Source organism: Lepisma saccharinum, chromosome 3 (genome assembly GCF_977018435.1).
Source record: "Lepisma saccharinum chromosome 3, izLepSacc3.1, whole genome shotgun sequence".
In the NCBI taxonomy this organism is placed as follows: domain Eukaryota; kingdom Metazoa; phylum Arthropoda; class Insecta; order Zygentoma; family Lepismatidae; genus Lepisma; species Lepisma saccharinum.
The window spans coordinates 92,021,683-92,046,636 of record NC_139231.1 but is presented as its reverse complement, the minus strand read 5'-3'; the positions used below and the strand labels follow the sequence as shown (position 1 = coordinate 92,046,636).

At 38.7% G+C, this 24,954-nt stretch overlaps 1 protein-coding gene across 2 annotated transcripts in view; it reads right to left on the bottom strand.

The window, feature by feature from the left end:
* The window catches only part of side-VII (sidestep VII transmembrane protein), a 716,396-nt gene that overhangs the window by 488,242 nt on the left and 203,200 nt on the right, over nucleotides 1-24,954 (bottom strand). For both annotated transcript variants that reach the window (XM_083119006.1, XM_083119007.1), the window contains exon 2: nucleotides 2,569-2,701. In XM_083119006.1, coding sequence (XP_082975132.1) covers nucleotides 2,569-2,701 — 133 coding nt within the window. The remainder of the gene's footprint in view (nucleotides 1-2,568; nucleotides 2,702-24,954) is intronic.

Below are 24,954 nucleotides of genomic sequence, written 5' to 3'. Positions count from 1 at the left end.
CACATTTCTTATTGTACGTTATTCTATAACCTGTCTTATTGACCGTTACTTAGATCTTTGATCAGACAACATTTTTTCCATTGTTGTAACTGTATTATCCGCTTAGATATCAACAAAATTGACAGGGCAACAATTTTATAATTGTTTGTTGAAGTGTGACTGGTAGGTTTCCTAAGAGGAAAATTTGTTGTGAAATATATGCAGGACAATACAGGGGAAATATTTCACAGTACTTGCTGCTGAAAACAGCTGGATATAACTCTCACATGTGCCACTACGAGGCGTTGATGGAGTTCTGGAGGGAGCTTTGTGAAGCTAAGCTTCTGGGTAAAGGGCAATATACTAATGAGAGTCCATCAATGTGATGAATAAAGGGGAGTTTCCAGTGGATTTTTATTTTGCTGGAGAGAGAAAATTTCAAGTAGGAAGTGTGAGAGGGGGAGAAGAGGATAGGAAGAGAAGACAAAAATAATGCTTTTGAAGAGCAAAAAAGGCGGGAAACTAAAAGTAAACATTGGGAAAAGTTGTAGGGAAACAGCAACTCCATAAAAAAAAAAAATTAAAAATTCTTTTGTGTAAGCTTTTCTGTTGATTTCTCTTACCTGTTAAGTTTTGTTTTCAGTGCAATTGCTTCCGTGTTGCAAAAAAACGCATTAAAGTAACAAAGTTTCTCGTTTTTGTCCGTGCCTAGTGAAGAAGAAGGGATATTTTATAAATAGCAGACTGGCAAAAACAGCACATTTGCTGTAAAATACAGTACATTTGCACCCATACAGTTCTTGAACTTTGAGGTAGAAGGTTAACAAAATGTATTTATTTACATTTACTTGAAACTTCCTTTGCTTTCAGATTGTTCGCAATTATGAAAACGGGGATGCGATGCAAGGAGTGACATTCTCTGAAAGTACCTGAATGTCAACCTCTCTTCCAGTAGTACACATGGACTGCATTTGTGGAGGCTCACGAGGACTTGGCGTCTTGACCCACAGCCAGAATTTTCGTGTGGTGCTTTTGTCGTGTTGTCCACATGTTATTGCTTCTTCACTCATCTCACCGTAAAGCCATTCAACTCCATCATTGCGATTACCCAAAAGTGGCAGATTTACAACGTAAAATTTATTAAATTAATTTGAAGATGGTCGTAAGGCAGAAAAAAGTACAACATAAAGGCATTGAAGCACGAATTCCAGAATTCGAACCTAGGACCGAGTTGAACACTCACCACCGCGAGACTAGAAAATTTGTTTTTTTCCTTAGCCCTCATCATGGTTAATGTTGAACTTTGGTACGGATTTCGTTTTTACAACAGAAAAAGAACATTTAAATCCTCAGATACGTATTAATGATTTTTATTTTTATTTATTAATTATGGGTTTTTCAATGTTACATTGATTTCATTTCTAAAACATTTCGAAAAAGAAAAGGTGAGTTCTCAAAGTAAATTATAGAATGCGACTATTGGTTGATTTGCTATGACTCCATCTGCGCGAAAGTGAGGTTTGAAACTTCTCATTAGTGATATTCGATACAGATTGGTAGCAGGTAGATTAGTAATATATTAGCAACAAAACGTAGTAATAGGTAAAATTAGAAAAATCAGTAAGAAATACTAGTTGGCAAAGTTGAACTCAAAAAACCAAAGTATTTTTAGATGTAATAAATAAAATTCAATACATAACAAGACTGAGAAAGAGAGGTATTAAAGAAATTGAAGGACATAAATAAACAGAGATTGAAATGTGAAGACATGTAGAGAAATGGGCGGTGAAAGAAGATAATTGATTGATTAGTTGTTTTAAGTCCACTCTATGCACAGAAAGGCTAATCTGACTGGACGTACAGCTTAAAGTGGGATCCGAACCACTATGTGCCTCCACCTTGTATCGAACCCGGTACCCCTTGATTACAAGGCGACGACGCTACCACTGCGCCATCGAGGAGGCCCTTGAAAGAAGATAAATTGAGACAATGTGAGAGAGGGGAAAACAAAGGTATGGGGAAAGGAAAGATAGAAAGGGAGTGATGACAAGATGGGGAAGAGATAGAAGGAGATCAAAATATATTTTCTACTAAAAAAGGTAGTTTCTCTAAAATATGTTTCATTCTGGGGTGCATAAGAACATTATAAATACACTATTGCAGAGAAGTTAATTTTGAAGTTACAGAGCAGATCCGGTCAACCCGCCTTATTTGTGAAAGAGCGTTTTCGTATGCATGTGTAAACTGCAGAGCGAGCATAACTCCCCAATTCCTCCTCTACTGCTTATTGGCCTAGAAATGCAGCATGCAGCTAAGAAGCTCGCACCGCACGAAATACTTTCTGGCCTCCACAAGTGCACGCAAGTTACCGAAGCCTGTTGTAGAAGGAACACTGAATTAAAGAACTGAAATTTGATGTTGCAAGCGCTAACAATAAATATACATAAGAATAGTAACATTAGATAAATACATAAGGTTTGTATTCAGACAATAGAAAGTTTCTTATTTTCTAATGTAATGTATTCTATCAATTGTTGCGTCAAAACTTGATGGCATATTCTAAAACTGGTAGTATAAACAATAACTTACCTATAAATTGGAGTCCCAAGATCCTCTCTATACCACAACACCAACAACACTGTATCGGATTTGTTTGGAAGCGATATATCGCATGGAAGTGCCACATGGCTAGCTTCTACAACTTGCACGTGGGTTATAGGAACTGGAAAGAAATAGAAAGAAAATAAATTAATGATTGTTTACTAGTTTCACAAAAAATTAAGTCCACATATGTATAATGAGTAATGATAAATTTAAAGACACATTGGTCACACTGTTTAACCTTAGCACCAAGGGGAATACTTTGTTTCCGTCGTGTATTATTTTTCGTATTTATTCTGCTAATCGTGAGGTTAATATTCTTTATAATATGGTAAGAATGAATGAATTAATTAATTTCTTTAGCTGCTGCAGCACATATGCCTATTTTGTACTCTTCAAAGTATATAGGAATATACCCCCACTAAAATCTATACATGAAAATTTAAAAAGGGGTGGAAAGAGCCATCGAGAAAGATTAAAAGTGCAAGTTGTAAATGGACTTGCAGATATCATACGCAGCACATTAAGCAAGGCAAGTTCCAGTGATTCTGGAAGAAAAAAAAACCTTTACTGAAAACACTGTCATCAACTCCCAACATATGACAAGATGAAATCTGTGCTTCAGGTTATTAAAACCTACACTTTCAATAAGGATGTGCCGAACATAAAACAACGAATCTTATAGTGCCTCATAAGTGGATTGGGCAAGTTACCGTGACATGGTAATCCTTTCCTAATGGAAAGTCACAATTGCATGATTCAAGGAATAGAAATATGACGTAAAGTTACCTAAATACAACGGAATGAGTCTCTAGTTCAGGACAGCTAGTTATTGATCGAACCACTGATACGGCCGAGATCGAGAACGTGTACAGGTTCACCTCTACACCCCATGCGTGCTTTCACTCCACTGTGCAGTGCATATGGGACAATTCCACTTTAATTTTGCTCCACAAGAAACCACATCCGTACTTGAAACGAAACAGACTGTGTTTTTGCGAGAACTTTACATTTTTTATATAACAAAATCACGTAACGGAGGTTGCTTGTGTGCTACCTGCCAGTTGCACCGGACGAAATGAGAGGTGGAGGGGAGGGAGGGAGTGCAGGAAGCGGGGGAAAAATGGGAAGAAAGACTTATGTCAGTTCACATGCAACAAGACAATTTTTCACTGCGTTTGTTCCGGACGTCCACTCCTGTTAGGAATGACATTTACAAAGGATCCACGACAAAGCTTCCTTTTTCAATGTCCGTTTTGTTAAACAACCGCATTACTTCTATCCGCCTATCTATTCATCTCCTTTGTCTAGTCTCCGTGGGAATCAAATAACATGTGTCTGAAAAATAACCCGAAGCGACGGAAACCAAGGTGAAGGGGAGAGAGAAGAGTTAAAAAAAAATGATGCCCGACAATGAAGATAGTTTAGGCATTACAAAGATACATCATGAAAGAATATTCATGTCAAAAGTGAAAGTTGCCTGTCAGCAAGACTGTGGTTCTCGGTTTATTTTGCGAAGTTAGGGACACTATTGTGGAGATATTCATGGTGGAATCTGAGCCACGGATAACGTTTTATCCTTTGATCTCAACTACACGCCTATCGAGATCCACCTTTTCCCCATTTTCTAAATTTTCAAAACTTAGTTTAGACTACATTTTTTGGAACTGATGGAACTGAACTCTGTGGTATAACGTTTCAACTATGGTGCGTGGTTTGGAAGGAATGAAAGGAGTCATCGATAACTACAGTAAATGTCATGTTTTTGGAGCTGAAAATGTAATAGTAGCTGGATGTGTTTAGGACAGTGGCGTGCCCAAGGGTGGTTGGTGGGGGTCATAACCCCACCTTTGAACATCAAATGCAGGAAATGATGGCAAAAAGAGTGCTGACTACTAAAACAAGTATATGTCTCCCCCCACCAAAAAAAAAAAACTTTCAAAATTTCCTGGGCACGACATTGCTTTGAGAGAAGGTTCTGTAATGTATTTTGAGCGAAATCCGTCTATGTGTTTGGAGATGGTGAACGAAACACTATGTTTCCAGTATAATGTTATACAAGCTTGTAAACGCTCTATAGACAGACTAATTTTTAGAAGGTAAAGGAGCTCAACTCATAGTATAATGTCATTATGCGGACCGCAATCTTGCCAATTCCAAGTTAAGGAGTGGAGAAGGGGGTAAATGGAAAATACTCCAATGTATAGTCTTGTTGGAAACGAAATAGCTCAAAGTCTTTTAATTGGCAGTTATGTTAGTCACAAAATGTGTAATTGCATCGCCAAACGTGCTTCCAGATGACGGATCTAAAAAAAATTTTCCTACGTTATTCGCTCTGCAAGCTATATTTTCAACACTCCCTCCTACATGTTAGTGACTTAACGAAGAAAATTCACAATAAATTTAGAGCATTACTTACACATAAGTAGGCTCGGTCACTAACATATCTACCTTCTGGCTGGTTGCCTCGGAGGAATGATATTTAATGGAATTTGAGTTAAATCTGTCAATAAGTTTCAAGATGGCGGATTTAAAACTACATGATTTAGGAAAATCCACTTCATGTGTGGTATAGAGATATTTTATGTAGTCTTTACAGCTCCGTAGGTTAATCGTAACGATATAAGTGAATGGTAAGTTGTGGGACATACACCTCCACGCAGGATTCGAACTTGGCGACATTGAAGCTCGTGGTTCTGCCCATTCCGACATAGAGGGAACCAGGTCCATTGTTGAGATAGAAGCAAAATTGGTTAACTTGATGGAGCATATGGTCTCTAGGAAACTCTTCCAGCTCTTCCAAACGGAGTTTCTATTGGGTCACCCTCTCCTTAGCTTCTTTTCTGTTTGTACACACAATCTGGTCACAGTTTTTTCCACGTTTTCCTGGTTCTTCCTCTTTTTTTCATCCTTACGGTTTTCATGGTAATGCTTCTTTAGAACTTCTTCATCTATTCTGTCTTTTTTCGCATTTAATAAAGTTTCATTAACTATTGCTGCCAGTCATATAATTGCAATAATTACTCTCAAACAATTGTGATAATCACCACATTTCACAGGCATACAGCAAAGTTTGTTCATTTTACTAGTGTTTTCCATTTCAACATTGGGTGTACTTCTGAAAACGCTTCTTCAGCTATTTATTTTTCATTTATATTACATTCTGCTCCTCCATCTTTAGCAAATCATCATCCAACGCAACATTTTTTTTTTTACTTTTTCAAAATGATTGCTAAAGTTATATTTTAATTTACTTTATATGCAGTCCTGGAATATGAAAACAATTCATACTCGGTTACTCCAAGGTTATCTCTCTCACCTAACTGTAGAACAGAGCTGCACATAGCGGCAGAGGAGGAGGAGAGAAATCGAGTGCTGAAAGCGCAACGTTGCCAACCGTATGGTCATTACCGTACATGTACGGAAATTTCATGGCATGTACGGACGTACGGTCCAGACCTTTGTCCGTACGCTAATCAAAATTTGCACTTGCTGTTTTACCCCTAATATTTCCCTAAGAAATTCTTAAATCAAGCGTACGGACCTGGATACAAAAATGCGGTCCGTTTGCCATGTGCGTACGGTCTTATCGTTTTCTAAAGTTTGCAACGCTGACAGAGAAAAGAAGGGAAAGCGGGTAACTCCAGTCGTACATTACGCAATCCCGTTTCTCTCACTGTTCATTGGTGGAGCCGTCTCGCGTCACTACTTGCGCATACTTGTTCTCGTCCGCCTGGTCTACAGTTAGCTGGTACAGGGTATAGGTCGACTACGACAGCATATTGGCTAAATGAACCTCTTCGATGGCTTACAGTCGACCTCAGTGGGAAAGCACAGAGTGGTACGACGCAAGGACTAATGGATTCGAATCTCGGCCTGGGCACAGATATTCTTTGTGAGTGTCCCTCATCAGTTTCGTCATCACTCATCTTATTTGGCGCGATTATCCAAAGTGACAGAAAAACGACACTAAATAACAAAAATCAAATCGAAATCAGTGGTGTAGTGGTGACGTCATGGCCTTGTAATGAAGGGGTCCCGGATTCGATACCCGGTGGAGGCACATGGTGGTTCGGATCCCACTTCAAACCGTAGTTTTAGTCCCGATTAGCGCATCGGTGCATAAAGTGGAATCTAGTCGAAATTCAATCGTGAAATCGTAGTGACTTACACTACCGCCTTGTAATTGAGGGGTCCCGGATTTGATCTCCGGTGTCTACTTTAACTGTAGGTCCATTAATTCAAAAGTCAATCTGAGCCTAAGTGGACGTTTCCCGTCATGATGACCAAGAACGTGAAGATGTCAACTCGTGGCCTCGCCAACGTAGGTTCCAGATTCGTGCCCTGACCTAAACCTCCTTATTCTTTTGTGTGTGTATATCCTTCATCATTGTCATCATGATCCATCCTCACCGTCGTAATTAGCATAAAGATATAGAAAAGCAACGTAAAACAACAAGGAGACCTGCAACTCGGACATACCTGGCGAAAATATCCTGTCATAATGATAGCCACGTGGCAACAATATGGCACTACCACATAACATCGTTTTTCACGATATTGTAGCCCGCTTAATGGGAACCATCAGACTTACAGTAACTGCAGTAAAAGTAAGCACTGTAGATAATTACCTGAAAATGTCCACCAATTCTTCACCTCAATATGTTACCATTTGGGTAATGTCCCGATGTAGATGTAATACGCACTTGATGCGATCAATACCACCATGTGTGGGTACAATGCTTAGGACTTAAAAACACATGCGAATGCACACGGCACCACATATATAACCCGTTTTCGCTGCATGATTGCTTAACGTCACGCATTTCTACGGTTAATCGCGGCAATGAAGATCAATGGATGAGGGTGACAGAAGGCAGGACAAATATTACGAAATATACGGTACTTCAACAATGATAACGACTGTGACACATTCACACACACGCAAACACACGCTCAAATTCATTGCGTTCGGAAGATCGACAACGCATTCGTGTGTGCGACAAATATAGTATCAGTAATCACCTACTAGGTTAGCCTCAACAGTCTGTTTTCGCCAGTTTATTTAACGATACCTTATCTTCAGTGCAACAACGTTAATAAATGTGGTTATGAGAAAAGACAGATGATTTCTACTGTATCAATTCATAGAATAGATAGCATCTAGGATACTTTGTGTATCTATTTTTCACCCATTTTACAATTCAAAACATGAAAAAATATTATTTTCATTACTAAAACTTGAACTATCAATGAATTAATAAAATAAATAATAAAAGCAATTTATAGGCTATTAATTTTAAAAAGAAAATTGACAGAAAAGCGTTTCTTAAGAAGCCATCAGTAACGTGAAACGTGTTCTTTGATGAAATATGACTATGACACACTGTGTTAATTCATTGACAATATTCAGGATCTTCATTCCTTGCCTTTTTAACATAATTTACAAATAATTAATATGCTTCACATACTGTCAACAACATTACAAAACTGCGCATATGGAAAAAAAAATCTAAACTGCATTTTCCGAGCTATCTATCATACGATCACAGTATGCTAACCGCAGCATTTCAAAATCTACAGTAAGAAAATAACATTTAAAGATTTTAAACTTGAATTAAATCTTCCATTATCCACTAGCCAACTGAAACCAATTAAAATGGGTAATATTTAATAACTGTACCTCAATCACAAGTACAACGTTTTCGTGGGCTACTACAACCTGCTTTATCACTATACGACATCGCACAGCATGGCACAATCGGTTAGATTCAAGTTTGTTACCAAACAAATTATCAAAATTCTCTATTTTGAAAGATAGTGTTAATTCATCCGCAATATCTCTCGGGTTTCGGATCTGGAGTTCAATTTCCCGCTGTCGCCGTCTTGACTGAATTGTGGTGTGGTTTTTATCAGTCACTCCAGGCGAACACTGGGACGTTACTTTTAACAAAAGTCACATAAAGTTCTTACCACTTCCTTAAGCATATCTTCCAATATCATCTTACCTTATTAAGCCAGGTTTATTAATTCAACAAGGTAGGAATGCAATGGGTGTGAAAGGGAAAGGATTTTACAAATAGCATAGTGGGTAACAACACATAGTGGTCATTTCAGACTGTAGTTCTAATCTCGATTCGAGTCGGTAGATGGCCTGATTACAACGCGGGAGACTCGTGCTTTTGTTCCTTTGGGATTTTTTCAGACCATGTCCTTGTATAAAGCTCCCCGGGGCTCACCCAGCATCTAACAAATGGGTACCTTGTGGAGTAAGGGCGCAGGAGCGCAGTGCTGATCACATCATTTCCACTATGACAGATATCCGATATATGTGGTCCCACCATCACACCTCTCACATGCCTATACAGTACGTTGCAATGCACAGGGGATAGCTCTACCGTTCTACCAATCCTGATTAGCCTATCGGTGCATAAACTAAACTTGAAACAAACCTTACATACTTTTAGTAAAAATAAAACCGTAATCCATTTCAAGAGTATTAGACTTGGTTTGTTTTGAGTGAGTTGGTGTTTTAAGTCCATTTTATGCACAGTAAGGCTAATCGAGACTGGACCTACAGTTTAAAGTAAGATCAGAACCACTACGTGCCTCCACCGGGTATCGAACCCCTTGATTACAAGGCGACAAAGCTACCACTGAAGAGTATTAGAGAAGCTACAGTTAGCACGTGCTAAGATTTACAGCTAGTTGAATCAATGCAATTATTCATGCGTCTTATTCTCGATGAAATCCACAACTTTCTCTTCTTTTTCTCTAAGTCTTCTTTTGAATTCAGCCTAAGTTTGCACAATGTACGATTTTCTCCTTTGGTGTGGAGTAGAGTTTTTCGATACGACATTCAGCTTCCTACACAGTGATTGACTCGAACAGACACCCTGCTGACGGGAGACCATAATGACTCTGTCATGTCATCATGAAACACAAACCTAATTCTTATGTATGCAGAGAGGCGGTAAAATACACTGCAAAACATGTGGAAGAGGCTGAAGTTTCAAGACAAGAGAATACTACTTGAGGTTTGTGTGTGTGTGTGTGTGTGTGTGTGTGTGTGTGTGTGTGTGTGTGTGTGTGTGTGTGTGTGGGTGTGTGCGTGTGTGTGTGTTGAAAAAAAGGTACGCTACGTAATAGCCAAATGCTGTATTAATAAGGACACGATAAAATCGTAACTTCTGTATGGGACAGTCAGTGATTTACGTTAAGTGAAAGAACTGAACACAATATATATTATTGCTTTCCGGGACTCAAACTCTCAACCTTCATAACTAAAATCCTTTTTGAACACAAATCTCTATCAGCCCCAAGAATGGAAGGATATTTCATTCTGTATTTAATCAGATCATATAACTTTTTACCTCTATCTCTTATTCATACTATCTGCCTCATATGAAAAACTCATTATGCTGCCCAAGGCAGAAATTTATTTTATTATAAAACATAAACTAAACGTAACGTTTCAACCTTCTAGCAAGGTCTTCTTCAGACTCTGTACCATGTACATTTGTACGATTTCCTTTTTTGTCCATCTCAACGTTATCCCTCCATCTTCGTCTTGGCCTTCCTACAGACCTCTTACCATCAGGTTTCTCAACAAGAATCTTGCATACTCTTCTTTCTCTTCCATAAGGACACTGTTTTATTACTTCTTTCTGTGTCTCTCACTCTTTCAATTTCTCCCCCTCTGTATAATCTTTCTAGCACTACAAATTTAGTCAATCCTTGTCCTCCTATAAAGTCAACTTATAATCTTCACTATACAAAATCCTCCTTCCCTGGAATTTCGTTGTCATCAAATCTCCAACTATCATCAACAATGTAAATCTTTCTTCATAATAATTTTCCATCAGTCGTTTAAAAGTTTCTTCTCATTATCCAATTTGTATCTCCATCTCTTCAAACTTATATCCATTTTGAAGTCCATGACAATATCCACTACATGCAGATAGGCAGGACATAACCATGAGAAACAGATAATTGTAGTCATTTATTTAGTCTAGCGTTTCGCATTTGTATCTCCTTTTGGTAGGAACAGATTTTAGGCCACTTTTGTCTCTCTCTCTCTTGTTGGTAAATCTCCGATTCTCACACTGCGTTAAATCTCATGATAAATCAAGAGAAGGGATCGATACGTAACTAGCAGAGAGTTCGTAGCGGTCGCAATCCTTCAACCGGACATGTATGTCCCGCTATAAGGTAACTGGGCAATCCACCCTGTCGCACTGCATTTCGGGAAAAGGGGGAGAGAGGGTAAGAAGATTAAAATAAATGGAAACGTGGTAGAATTAACGAATTTGCCAGCTAGCTGACAAAAAGGCTATATGGTCAGGGGTGGGTAATAATAATAAAAAAAATGTCCATGCATTCTCTGGTGTTAGTAGTTAATGAACGGATGAACACTACCGGAAGAAGAGAGGGTTCACTGAAGCTACATTATTTTGTAACGTGCCAAGTTTAATCTCATTGTGCATTAGTTCTTTTAATATATGCCCACGTCCAGTGACCCAATTCTAAGGGGAGTTGGGACGTGATAAAATTATTCTTACATGATCACATATTGCTTGAGTGTTACGCTCAGCTTCATACAAATCTTCATGCGGTATTGTGTGGAGTGCATTGTTATATGGATTGAAAATATGAACAATACTGAAGACAGTTAAGGAAGGTAGGAATGGCATCGAGGCCATACTGTGTATCTTCTCGATTTATAATCGTTCGTCTCATTCTCTTCTGGACGCACACTTTGACAGTTCCCACGAAGAGGTTGACTTTGCACTTTCGCTAAACAAAAATATGTGATATATCTGTAAACAGGACAGCCACGTAATGAAGTAAAGTGGTTTATGTAATTTTTTCAAATATCATACTAATGCATCAAACGAACAGAGAGTCTCGGGCACTTTTCACTTGCAGAGGCAAGTCTAGAGCGCACATACCTCCCGACAGGTCATGAAGCATCTGATTTTATTTTCGTCTGGATCTTTTCAAGAACAGCCTCTGTCTCGTCTCGTTTGAGACTTGTATCGTCTTGGAACTATCCCGAAATGAAAGATTGGAAGCGTTTGAGATAATTATGTGGATTTCTTTAGAACAATAAATAGATAGAATTAAATAAAATACTGATGGAGAGGATATATCTTGAGAGAGAAGAAAGTAATAGTGTATACCGGCAACAGAGGTCTATGAAAGGAAAAATAAAATAGGAATGAAGAAAACGGCAACAGAGGGCTATGTTGAAGGGAAAATAAATTAAGGAGTAGAACGCAGCAGAGGGTGTGGAAGGAAAAAGAAAGAGAAGAAAGAACAGAAGACTTTGTGGAAGGAAAAGAAAGGGACGATGGAAGAGACTGAAACAGAAAGCTATGTGAAGGAAAAATAAAATAGGAAGGAAGAAAACGGCAACAGGGCTATGTGGAAGGGAAAATAAATTAAGGAGTAGAACGCAACAGAGGGTGTGGAAGAAAACAGAAAGAGAAGATGGAAGAAAACGGAAACAGAAAACTATGTGGAAGGAAATAAAGATAGGAAGGAAGAGACGGAAACAGAGGGCTATGGGGAAGGTAAATCAAAAGTTATGGACTGAGTGCAAGAAGAGAAAAAGAATTGCTGGAAGGACGTTATGCATAAAACAAGCAAGATTCAGAAACCTGCTTACTGAAATAAAGTCAGATGAACAGAAATACAAATTTCAACACTGCATCAAGTGCACCAAAATAGAACCATATTTACGAGTAGATGATATTATTTTTAAATAGAGAGTCACTGTTATAAAAAATAGAATTTGGTATAACTTACAGGAATTCAGTTTTTATCAAGTAAATTAGGCAATATCTCTTTCCCCACGTTACAATTAAATGATGAAACTGAAAAATATTGATGGGTAACAACAAAATATTAACGCACATATACTCGGAGGGCAGTATATTTTTATCTTCCAGTTGGGAACAAAATTAGATAGGGTAATGACATTCTCTGTGGGGGAGGAATTCTCTCCCCCCCTCACGTATCAATTCATCTCTAACCGAAGTCCAAAGGAGAAGAAAAGTAGTTTTCAGGCTTGTTTATTTATAAAATATTTTTTAACCAACTGGAGGGTATTGTCCATTCTAGTGTGGGATTTAAAAGGAAATTTTCAGGTTGACGATGCACATCATTAACTACCGCAGCTAAGCTCATTGTGGACCTCGAAATGAGTAGCGCCCAGCGAAAAGATAAACTCAATTTTCAGCCGAAGCTTTTATGCCGAAGTAAAAAGGTTTCAACGCACATAACCGCACGCACAAAAGCCAGGCCTCCACGCGGGAGACAAAGCAAAACACAACACGAGGTGGGTGGGTGGGCACCGGTCGTGGTGGGGTAGCAAATCAGGATGCAGCCGTACGTGAAAGACTCACCCTCTCGCCGTTGGAGACCTTTCCAATTAAAACTTTAAAAAAGAGAGAAACATTTTGAATAGGTAAGGTCATTATTGTAACCTTATCTTTCTGAAGTTGACAAGGAACAGAAGAAAAATAATCTCAGTTTTGCTTTATCTATGGGAATTCATGTCCGTTCAATGCTAAAAACGTAACTCGAACATCAGCCGCAGCAGCATCGCCATTATTATAATTTATCCCTTTCTGTATATTTGTGGGAATACGTACTTTAGTGCAGTGTAACACAGGTAATGAAATACCCCATGGCGCAGTGGTAGCGTCATTGCCATGTAATCAAGGGGTCCCGGGTTCGATACCCGGTGGAGGCACAAGTGGTTCGGATTCCACTTTAAACTGTAGGTCCAGTCCCGATTAGCCTTACTGTGTTTAAAGTGGACTTAAAACAGCAACTCAGCAGGTAATTAATACAACGATGGTAAGAAGTGTTGGCGCCATAATATAGAGGTTTTACATACGTTTATTACCAAAGTAAAAAATTAACATTTCTAAGTGAATAGTCTATGAAAAAAACCTGATAAGTCACATTTTGCGTTTTTGACAGGAGAACGAATTCAAACTTCCAAGATTCATTACTTTCCCAATGTATACCATTTTGGAACTTTCAAATTTCTCAGGACGTACAGAATTTACGCTTCTACACTTACACCATACAAAACTACACTGATGGAGCTATTTAATTCAATCGACAACAGCAAATCAATAAAATTGGAATTATGTTTTTCCCCTATACTCTTCAAATTTATTCTCACTGGATGTTCACTGCCTTCTGCCACACTTGAAAAAAGCATCGTAAATCGTTGGCGAGTCCATCTTTGTGTATATTCTGCATTGACAGCCACAACGCACAGACAATCATCTGGTATGGTAACATAACGCTCTCTATGGCTCATATCAGGAATGGTGTTCCCGTATCTCACAGAAGATTGATTGAGTTTATTTTACTTCGCGTTTTGTGCCTCTTGGATAATTTGCGAAGTTGGGAATGAGTGATGAAATTATGAAATTGATGAATGGACATTCACAAACAACCAAGCCCGAGCGGGATTCGAACCCGGGACCCTTGGCGTCGCAGCGCGATGTGCTAACCACTTGGCGACAGGGTCCGGCCTCACAGAAGATTCTTGACATAGGCAGCACCTTTTCATAGAGGAGACGTGATGCGTCCTGAACGATTTCTGCCTTTCATCCCATCGACAAGGCAACGATATATAGCCACGTGCTTTACACAGTCCCTGAAAACATTCTTGGTTATTATATTCTCATGGAACTAATTGCTCGACTTTCATAATCATGTCGTTAGGCGTTGGCAATTTCCCCTTGTACTTCGAAGAAATACCCACTGCTACATACATAAACAGATACGACTAATACCACTACATTCATGAGCCACACAGACCACTATCAGTTACCAGACAGACAGTAGCATCTGACAATCATACGCACCCCACCACCAGCACATATCCATCCACAGTAGACAATTTCCTCCTGCAGAAATCTGAATACTTGCCATGTTTGCAATGATATTATTACTTTTCTTCAAGATCCCATATGTTCTTCATAGTCGAGGTGTACATAGTTTTCTGGTGAACTAATTGCAACAGAAATGAAACCAACAGCCCCTATAGTAAAAAAATATGAGGAATCCGATTTTCAAGAGTCTACCACACTCTGGATTGTAGGGTCGCCGCCATCTTGAAAAACTGGCGCCCAAAATTATAAATTATGACTGATACAAACAGGTTCACAGTTATTAAGAGCATGGAATGGGCTATTTATGTTTTGGTGTTTAACGGATAAGTTAATGATTGCTTGCATGTAATTGTCAATGTTCTTTTCTATATTATACTGTTCAGTGTTCATACCACAATTTATGATGATGATGATTATTATTACATAATTTTGCACCTTCTATTTTGACATAGTGATGTACCTGGTTGTTATATCGTGTTCATCATTTAAATAATGCCAATTTTCATATGACATGACGTTTTACTGCAGCCGACAAAAGCTTTTGATTTCCTCATTTATTTCTTCACGATAAACTATTTTTTTGCGAAAATCCAGCGATACGATGATGAAGGAAATTTCAAGATGTATTACAAATATATCCAAGTATTTGTTAAACACTTTTCGTCTGCATACAGTTTCACAGAGGAGAGACGAAAATTTAGGAAAGTGTCTTCAGACGTTACTGCAAAACACGTACAGGTTTTCCATCAATTGTCGGTAGAATCTAAAAGCTAATGAGTGCCTATCACTTCGCTCTGCACCTGCAAGCAGCAAGTCGCCGCTACTTATCCTCAGAGCAGCCGAAATGAGAAATAATGGAACAGCTGAAGGTAATTCCCTTCCTCGATCAATTTTAGACTTATTACTAGGGAACGGATTTTAAGGTGGAACACATTTCCTAGTGAACGGATTTTAAGGTGAAGCGCATTTTCAAAAACATAGCTGTTTTCACACTGATCGTTTGAAATATGTATTTTAGGACATGGAATAAAGTAAAATGAACAAACTTTGTTGCACGTTTCTGTGAAATTAGCACATGTGTCCTCTTTTTACACCCTCTTTGATGTTCAGCACCTTTTTCCTTTCTTCTCTTTCATGTTTTGTTAAACAATTGGACAGAAAAGTAAAGGGTTGCCACTCTTTTTGTGCAGCTATATAAAATCATGTAGTCTCATTTTGTAGAGCAGAATGAGAGTTATAATGTGGTATAATATAATAATTGCAGCTCCAAAAGTTTCCAAGTTAATGTAGTTTCTCCAAACACTAAAATCTCCTGAGCTCAAATCGTCAGTGACTTACATTCGAAAACATAATAATGTTGAACGTAATCCAGTATAACAAGTTGTGTGAAACCCAGTAAATGCCACGTTTACTTCCTAAATTCAGGTTATTAATTATGTTATTTGCTATAGTGGAACCACAAGGAAAGAAACTTGCGCAGAACCTCATCGCGTTGGCGGGTGGGGGAAAGGAGCCTTCAGCACGGTTCACGTCAGTGTTGCCAGACCTATTGATTTCTCAGGAGAATTCCTTAATAAACTATTACTATGGAACCTCGAACGGCCTGCTCAAAAACACGTTTCCTGCTCATCTTACTTGAACATGGAGGGGAGAGATAGAGAGGAACTCCACTCAGCCATGAAAAGTGCTGTTTGAACTGTGAAATTATGCCAAACGATACTGAATTGTGCTAGGACATTAATATTATTTTATTACTATTACTACATTACTATTTTTAGATGGTTGTATTTTATCCCACCCTAAAATCTATTTCTATTTTAGTTATTTCACGTCGCTTTTGTCCCTCTACGGGTAAGTACTACAATATGGATGAATGAAAAACTGATGAAATGGATGAAGTTACACAAACACAGTGACACGTCCTTGCCTTACTAGGTAGAAACACTGACTTCGTAGCGTGGGCAAATTATTTTATACATGTATGTGTGTGTAGGGGTGTTTGTGTGTGTGTGTGTGTGTGTATTTCTAGCAGATAGGGTAGATAGGTGGCACCCTAGCATAAGCGTTGCTATCTTGAATTATTGAGGAAGACATGTTGTCTAATTCACCAAATATATTTTACATACGTAATGCATTTTTACATTAGGGTGTAGGACGAGTTCCCACCCCTAACGATAGCTGTGCACCGAATACCATCAGAAGGCAAATTAATTTGTTATTGTTCGCATTTGACTTGAAAGATTGTGGAAAATGAAAGTTGACATAAAAGTACTTATTATTTCAGATGTATGAGTTGATTTCAGTCACAGTAATTAACATCCATTATTATAATAGGAATGTAGGAACGTGATAATTTCAAACTTAAATGGTGTTTTCTGGGAGGGCAACATTATTATGGGGTAATATGCCTCATTTACCCGCCTGATAAAAATACATTGTTTCCCCCTCGCTGGAAAAAATCTGTGGACGTCCCCATGTTCCCCAGTGCGCACGCCTATGCCTCCCCCCCCGCCCCCGAGAACGTTGTTCATCCGCTACTATTAGTTCATCGGATTTTGTAGCAGATCTTCTGGTTTCCCAAGGAACAATCTCCCGATTTTTTTAAGTCTAACCTGGCAACACTGCCCCGAGCACCGATAACGGCAGGGAAGATGCGCGAACGCTCTCCACCGAAGGTTTTCTTCCTTTTGGTCGAGCTATACAGTATTGGATAAAGAATGCTAATGCAACTGGTTTAGACTTGAATAAAGGCTTTTATCGAAACATTTTTTTTGTCTTTATTGAAATCATTTTCAGACCCTTTTTTATCTTTCCCGACCATCATTTTGCACTTTAAAATATTTTCCCTACTTATTACATAGCTGAAAGCGCAATACCAGACAAACACATCTTCTAGAAGGGAACATTTCTATACATTTTTTTAGAGACTTAAGAGGTGGGAAAGATTTACTGTCTTGTTAATCGGGTGAAGGTATGTGTTCATACTTTGTTCAGGGAACAAAACCAAGACATATTTCCGCTCTTATTGTACTGTCAACAAAACCATTGACTTCGATGGACACATCCTGTTTTCATTGCTGTACAACTCAACGATTCACGGACTCCATTAGACTGCCAGTTGTGCCACTCTACTATGAGAGTCAAACACCACTAGGCCGCTGGTTGTACCACTCAACGATAGGCTAATCGAGACGGAATCGCTATGTGACATAACCAGTAGTCTGGTGGGTTCTGACTCTCAAAGAGGGTTGGCAGCATAACCAGCAGTCTTGTTGAGAGTCTTCAACTCGCCAAGATGAGTTGAACCGCTAAAAGTATTGTTAGATATGACTCTCAAAATATATAACTAATAGTCTTGTGCATACTCATTCTCAAAGTTGGTAAGGGGTCCCAGGTTTGATACCCGGTGGAGCCACATAGTGGTTCGAATCCCACTTTAAACTGTAGGTCCAGTCCCGATTAGCTTTACTGTGCATAAAGTTGACTTAAAACACCAACTTAATCAACCAAATCAACCAATCAAAGTTGGTGATATCAGCTAGGACCCGCGTAGAATTCTAAGGACCTGTGTATAATTTCAGCCTGCTATTCTATCTAAAACTTTTATCAATTCTCTTATTTTTATTCTCTGAAGTCTGTTTACAAAGTCCTGTGACAAGTGTAATCATTAACAGAGCATCAATAAATTATTGACATTGTAGGTACAGTAGACCTATTGTCACTATTTTCCATGTCGAACTTTGTTTCCATCATTGCTCTGAGTTGACTAAATATTTTATAAATGCGATACTCATGCATAATAATTTATACTATACCAGTGGCGGCTCTTGACTTTTCACAGATGCGTGCTACACGTAGATGTTGCTGCTTGCATGTAAATTACCCCCCCCCCTCTTACACACACACACACACACACACACACACTCAGTTGGAACCGCTAGCGTAAAGGTCTGTATCACATAGCTGCTTTCTACTTGTCACTATAAAATTTAAACCTTAATTCTAAAATCTATTCAAAGACAAAAGTGGTAATCTGAGATCATTTTAAGGGGTGTTTGCATTTAACACTGTTTATTGTTTCCGAATTCTTTGCTGCTTTTATCCGAAACCCGAAATTTGGAGATGGGGTGTAGCCCTCATCAATATCCTAGCCTCAGCCTCGCGTACGCCACTGCTTGGAACAACATAGCACAACTGATCCTTTACGATGACTGCTCCATATGCCACGCGCATGACCATGAACCGCTCGGAAAGAAATCGTGTCTCATTCTGTAAAGCTATCCGCAAACTTTCTTCTTATACTGAGATGACAACACTTACCGTGCTGTGGATCTGTGTAGCACGCTACAGACCCTACCTCCCCCGTACAACCGAGGGGCATTCGGCGTGCCGCGAGGTGTAGAAAACGTGCTATGAAGCCAGTAGCCCGGTATTCGTTGTACTAGATTATTAGCCTGCTGCAAATTTTTGAGCGTCTTAACGTGAGAAGTTTCATTTCACTTCTGTGTTTTATTAAACTTCTTCAACCTATGAAATATGTCCCTTTATTTCTTTACATTTGAGTAAATTGAATAACGTGCTAAGCAGCCGCCACTGTACTATATATTACTTTAAAATCAGCATTCTTACATGTGACGTCATCGCTCGACAACCATTAAGCGTTCGTTACTTCCCACCATGAATTTGATCAAGCCATAGAGATAGTTAAGAAACACAGAAGAATACAACTGATAGACCGGCACAGGATATTCGTGGACTGTCATCTTTAATACGTTCCGCAAAGCTCGTTCTTTCATACATGTCGTGGTCCCAGACGTCTCGCGTGTATCTGCTGTTCCATTCCTTCTCATCTTTATTTCATAGGATTTCCTCCTTCAGCTTTGTTTCCCTTGCTTTCCACTGGGGATTTTTGCAACGAGATATAACGTCTATCAGAGAATTCCCTCAGAATCTGGTATTGAACTCGGGTCGGCATCCTTTGATTTGCGCTACCATGGTCACGGCAAGCAAAATCCACGTCCGCATAGATCGTTTATCAAAACAGGTAGAAATAACATCAACGCATTCATGCCTGAAGAAGCCTATTCTTTATTTTCGTGATAAACTATTCCTTGCCTGCTCATAAATCAGTTACCAGCCTCTGAGGAGGAGTGGTTAGAGCAAAGTGCCACGAGATCATGGTTTCTATCTATCCCGGGTATGTCTGGAGCAAGGAAAGTGCAAGTAGTGACTCGAGAGGGTTCGGACAATGAAACCGGAGAGCGGAAGTGAGTCCGGCTGACAGCCGTTTGTAGAATCGCACTTCGTTCCGCCAACTCGCAGTCTCCCCTTCTCTTCGCCTAGCCTCGTCAATTCTCGGGACAGAGTATGGATTTGAATCATGCGTAAGGCATAGACAAATCGTTCACTTAAATACAAACGTACACTCAACTCGGTTGAAATTATACAACTCATATTGCCGAAGCTGAAGATGTTGATAGCTAATGGTAAGTCGTCTATAGAGCGTCTCAACCTTAAAAGTCAGTATGGGTTAAATGGAGCCCGGCGTTGACAGATCAACAAACGGAGTCGCATCGAGTCGCTGTTAATCCCTAATGATTGCGACAAATTTACTTCGTTAATATCGTACAGGAAATCATCAAAATCTATGTATTTGATGCATTTTGAAAAAAAAAAAAAAAAAATAGTTACCAAAAGATTTGCATGTAAATGTTTATATTTCGACGTAACTATTTACAATTTTACATTTGCATTTGCATTTGCATTTGCATCGTAAGCAAATAAATTATCTCAGGCGAAGAATATCATATCTACAAACATCGTACATCTCGTAGAAAAAAAACTGGCGAAGTTGTTCAAGCGGTTTGATATTTATGGCTTTTGAAGTATTTACTAGAAAAAAAAAAGCGTTTTGCAAAATTGCATAATTATGAAAAATTCAGATGACATGAATTTATGACAGGTTACATAATGCCATCAGTAAATAGAGCATAAAAAACTCTACAGGATAATGATTTCACTGTTTGAAATTTTTTACTTTTACATTTTGTAAATTTTGTAACATCTCGCATCACAGCGGTGGTAGAGAAGGACAGAGCTATTGGGAAAACTCATGTATTAGAGAGAGAGGGAAGTACTCCATTTACTTCCATACTGACTTTTAAGGTTGAGACACTCTATAGACACTTTTTGACACTAGATGTAGTGCAGATGTATCCCGGTGTCAGGCTGGTGCAAGGAAATGTAGTTCAACCAAGTAGACGGTAAGCAGTGTTCAAGTTCAGAAGATTCAGCAAATGGCGGTCTGCAACTTTAAAAGTTTGATTAGTTATCACGCTAGAGAACGTAGTGCAAACGGTGTAGACACCACATTCACTACTTGACACCAAATCGACGAAATAGACGAGTTGGTGTTGCATCGTGTAACCAACGAGACGGGTGAGTGCAGATAGTCAAAAAGTAAAGCGAACTATACGGGGCTATTAATTCGTTACCCCTCCGTATAACTGAGTACAGTCCCTACCAAAAGTTCAAAAGCACCAACTTTTTTCATAAAAATGAATCCTGACCGAAAGTTTTTGGTATAATATGGAGTGAAATAGTATGGAAGTACTATAGTGTGTGAGGCATATACTGCCGAAAAAATATTGGTATACGTCTTGTAGTTCTTGAGATACGAAAGTGGAAAATCAAATTTCTTGACTGAAAGATCCAACATTTTGAAGTACAGATGAATGTGTATACATGTAACTGACGTCGTTATGAGAGTACTGATTTTTTTTTCCAGTATTGTGGAACATGAACGAAGGTTTTAGCGCAAAAAAATAAAATAAAAAAATCTCGTTTCATATTTTTTTTTCTAAAATTCGCAAAATAAAAACAAAATACAGCGAAAACTGAGAGATCTTCAGGTAACAATATCTTCCTCAGCGACTGCATTGGAGTAGACAAATTTTATCAGTCATTAGTTGAAATGTGTGTCAATAAATGGCGCACGAAGACATATCTCGAGTAGCAGCATTCTGCAAGTCCAAACCTGTTTTCGTTACGCTTGATAATAAACAGGCTGTTTGAATCGCAAGCTACGTGATAATGGGGGAAAATATCTGTGCCCGTGGCCGTGAAATGGCAAATAATTTGTAGGTATAGATGCAATAGGTCTCAAAGAGAAATTGCAGTTGCATTGAATGTGAGTAAAACCTGCGTGGCGGAAAACAATAAACAAATTCAAGCAGCAACGTAACCGTAAAGCCCCTCTTCAAGCGATAATGAGGGAATTTGAAGATTCCACTAATACTGTAAAAGGGTCTCAAAGATGACCATTTCGCGTCGTCTAAGGAATGTGGACTTGCGTCTTACGCTCCTCTCAAAAAGCCATTGCTTAACAATGTACATAAGAGAAATCGTGTGAAGTTGCGCAAAATAAAATAAACTGGTCCGTGGAACATTGGGGTAAGATCCTTTTCAGTGATGAATCGAGATTCGTGCTGTACAGCTCCCGAAAGTGAGAGTTCGGAGGACAGCAACCGAGAAACTTCTCCCCGAATGTCTCGTGCAAGCTGTTCAGGGTGGGGGTCAATCAGTCATGATCTGGGGATCCTGAAGGGACCGGGATTTTGAAATTCATTCCTGGCTCCACGGATTCAAGAGAATACATCGAAACAATGAAAGATAACATGCTCCCGTCCGCCCAGAAGCTCCACAACTGGTACTTCGTCTTCCAACAGGACAACGCGACTTGCCACACGTCAGCAGCAACATTGGCTTTGATTCAAGCGAGGGAAATCCCATTGTTGCCTTGGCCAGCACGAAGTCCGGACCTGAATCCTATACAAAACCTATGGAATACCATTGGTCTTCGTGTAGCCAGACGCCAGCCAAGGAATGTCCTGGAACTTCGTGAACAGATCTCCGAAGTATGGAATGAGATTACGCCCCAAGAATGCCAAAACTTCGTCCGCAGAATGAGAAACGTGTGCAAATGTGCTTGAAACTTAAAGGTGGACCTATTGACTATTAAAATTTCACACTTCATTCATCAAATTTCATGAGAAATGTTTGTTTCCAGTATATTTTCAAAGTTCAGATTTAATGATTTTACAAATTGTACCTTTAGTTGCATCTATTAGTCATAAGTGCATTAATATGCTCTTACACTTTCTTGATCTTGATGTACCTTTCAATAACATTACATAATAGTTCGAATTTTGTATTAAAGTGTTTATTTCATGAAAAGCACTCGCATATGTACTTTTTCTGTTTGTCTTGAAAACACATGAAAAGGTAGTCTTTAAACTTTTGGTAGGGACTGTAGTTGGGTATTTAGAATACTAGAATTACAATGTAATCCTGTTCTTATGCTATGACGTGAATTCTAGTGTGTGGTGAAACTGTGTAAAGTTATTATGTAAGGTAAACTGACATAATATCGGATGCCCGCCCAATATCGGATACCATCATTTCTCGGCTCGTGGATGCTGCCATCTGCAACAATCCACTGAACTACGTTCGTCGATTGCCGTCAATACTTCATTGTGAGTGGGAACGCTGTTGAGCACGCTGCGAGTGCACAATCGACGAAAACAGAAATTTTCAGTTTCTGAGTTTTTGGAAGCATTTCATCATCATATGTTTTCACATTGAAGGTAAGGAGAAACTATAGCTTACTTATATTTCATAGAAAGATGGAATATTAGAGTATGTTGATATGCTAGTCCTATTCGTGTAAATGTCTTTGTTTAATATTAAGGTTATATTTCCCACGAGGTCGCGTTCCGCCTAATATCGGATAGGAAGGCCTGCCAAATATCGGATATCAAATTGGTCAAATTGACATTCCCCAATCCCAAATTGAGGCACAAAACATGTCAAGAGCAATCTGACTCAGAAGAATTTGACACTAGTTTGAAAATAAATAATAGGTTGCTTCTATGATAAGATGTGATTTTATTTCAAATATAGGTCTAATGTTAATATATGTATTATATAATGTTAAATTCCTATTCGATATTAGGCATACCCACTATCCGATATTAGGACGGCTTTTTTCAATTCCTCAAATTTGTATGGTTTTTATTTTGTACTGTACAACAAATAATTTAACAATAAAGGAGATAAATACATCGCAAGGCAAAAGGTAAGGTACCAATAGTTCATATTACCAAAAATTATGCATTTCTGTTAAATTTTAGTGGGTTAATTATGGTGATTTCAAAAAGTATCCGATATTATGTCGGTTTACCCTACTAACTTGTCTAGGAAAATATATGTTTGGACATTAATATATACAGGGTGGTCCATATTGATGGGACAATTTAAAATTCATATTTCTAGGAATGGAACAAGCACATTTATTAAAAACTATGTGCAATACATAACCAAAGTACGGGCGTTTACAACACAGTTCATTGTTTGGATATAACATCCCGTAGATGCGCATGACGTTGAGGAGAACATTCTTGGGTTCACGAAGTCATACTGTGTTGTAGCGATCAGCAGAAATGGCCTCCATCCCCCTCCGGATAGTTCCCTTGACTTCAGCAATTGTTTGGAATCTCCCTACAGGAATTTGTCCTGTGGGGTTAGATCCGGTGATCAGAATGGCCAATTGATATCACTGAATCTGTAAATCAGTCGACCAGAGAAATGGTGTTGAAGGGTTCATACTGGTACTCATTCTGTATGACGAGTGGCAACATCTTGTTTCATCCACATCTTGTAAGACCGAGTCGCCTCATTTAGGAAATGAAGAACGTGATTAACATGTCGTTGTAGCGCTCACCAGTGACTGTTACAATTGGAACTTTGCTCAACTGTATTCAACACGGGTTCATTGTCTCTGCACTACGGGACATTCGAGATCGCCCAGGTGAAGGTTTCTTTTCGGAATTAGCTGTCTCATGGACGTTTTTCACCGGAGGATTACCTTCCAAGATGGTGATTGACGCTTCTTGAAATGTTGTCGAAATCACATTTGTGCTGTAATGCTGGAGCATCCACTAGTGAGGAACTCTTCCACAACATAAACAATTTCAACAGGAGTCCACAGCAACACAGCACCATAATACAGTGGAACAATAACATGGATAATGAACTAACATTAACTCCCAAGCTCTAGCTTCCATATACAATGCATTTGAAAAATGTTAGAATATTCCTACTGTCTGGAAAGTCCAAATAAAATGTGTACCATCAATATGGACCACCCTGTACTTGTTTTCTGATTCAAAGTTGTATTACAGTACGCTCTCTTTAATTCGAACTTGGGTAATTCGAATTATTGGATAATTCGAACAAAAACACATTCCCCTTGAAACCCCTATCTAACAATGTTTAAAATGATTATACTTAATTTGAATTTTGAAGGTTAAATTTGGATAATTCGAAGTCAGGTTTCCAATAATTTAACATAAATCTTTCCAAGAAAGACCAAAGTGGTTGCTACATAAGAAAT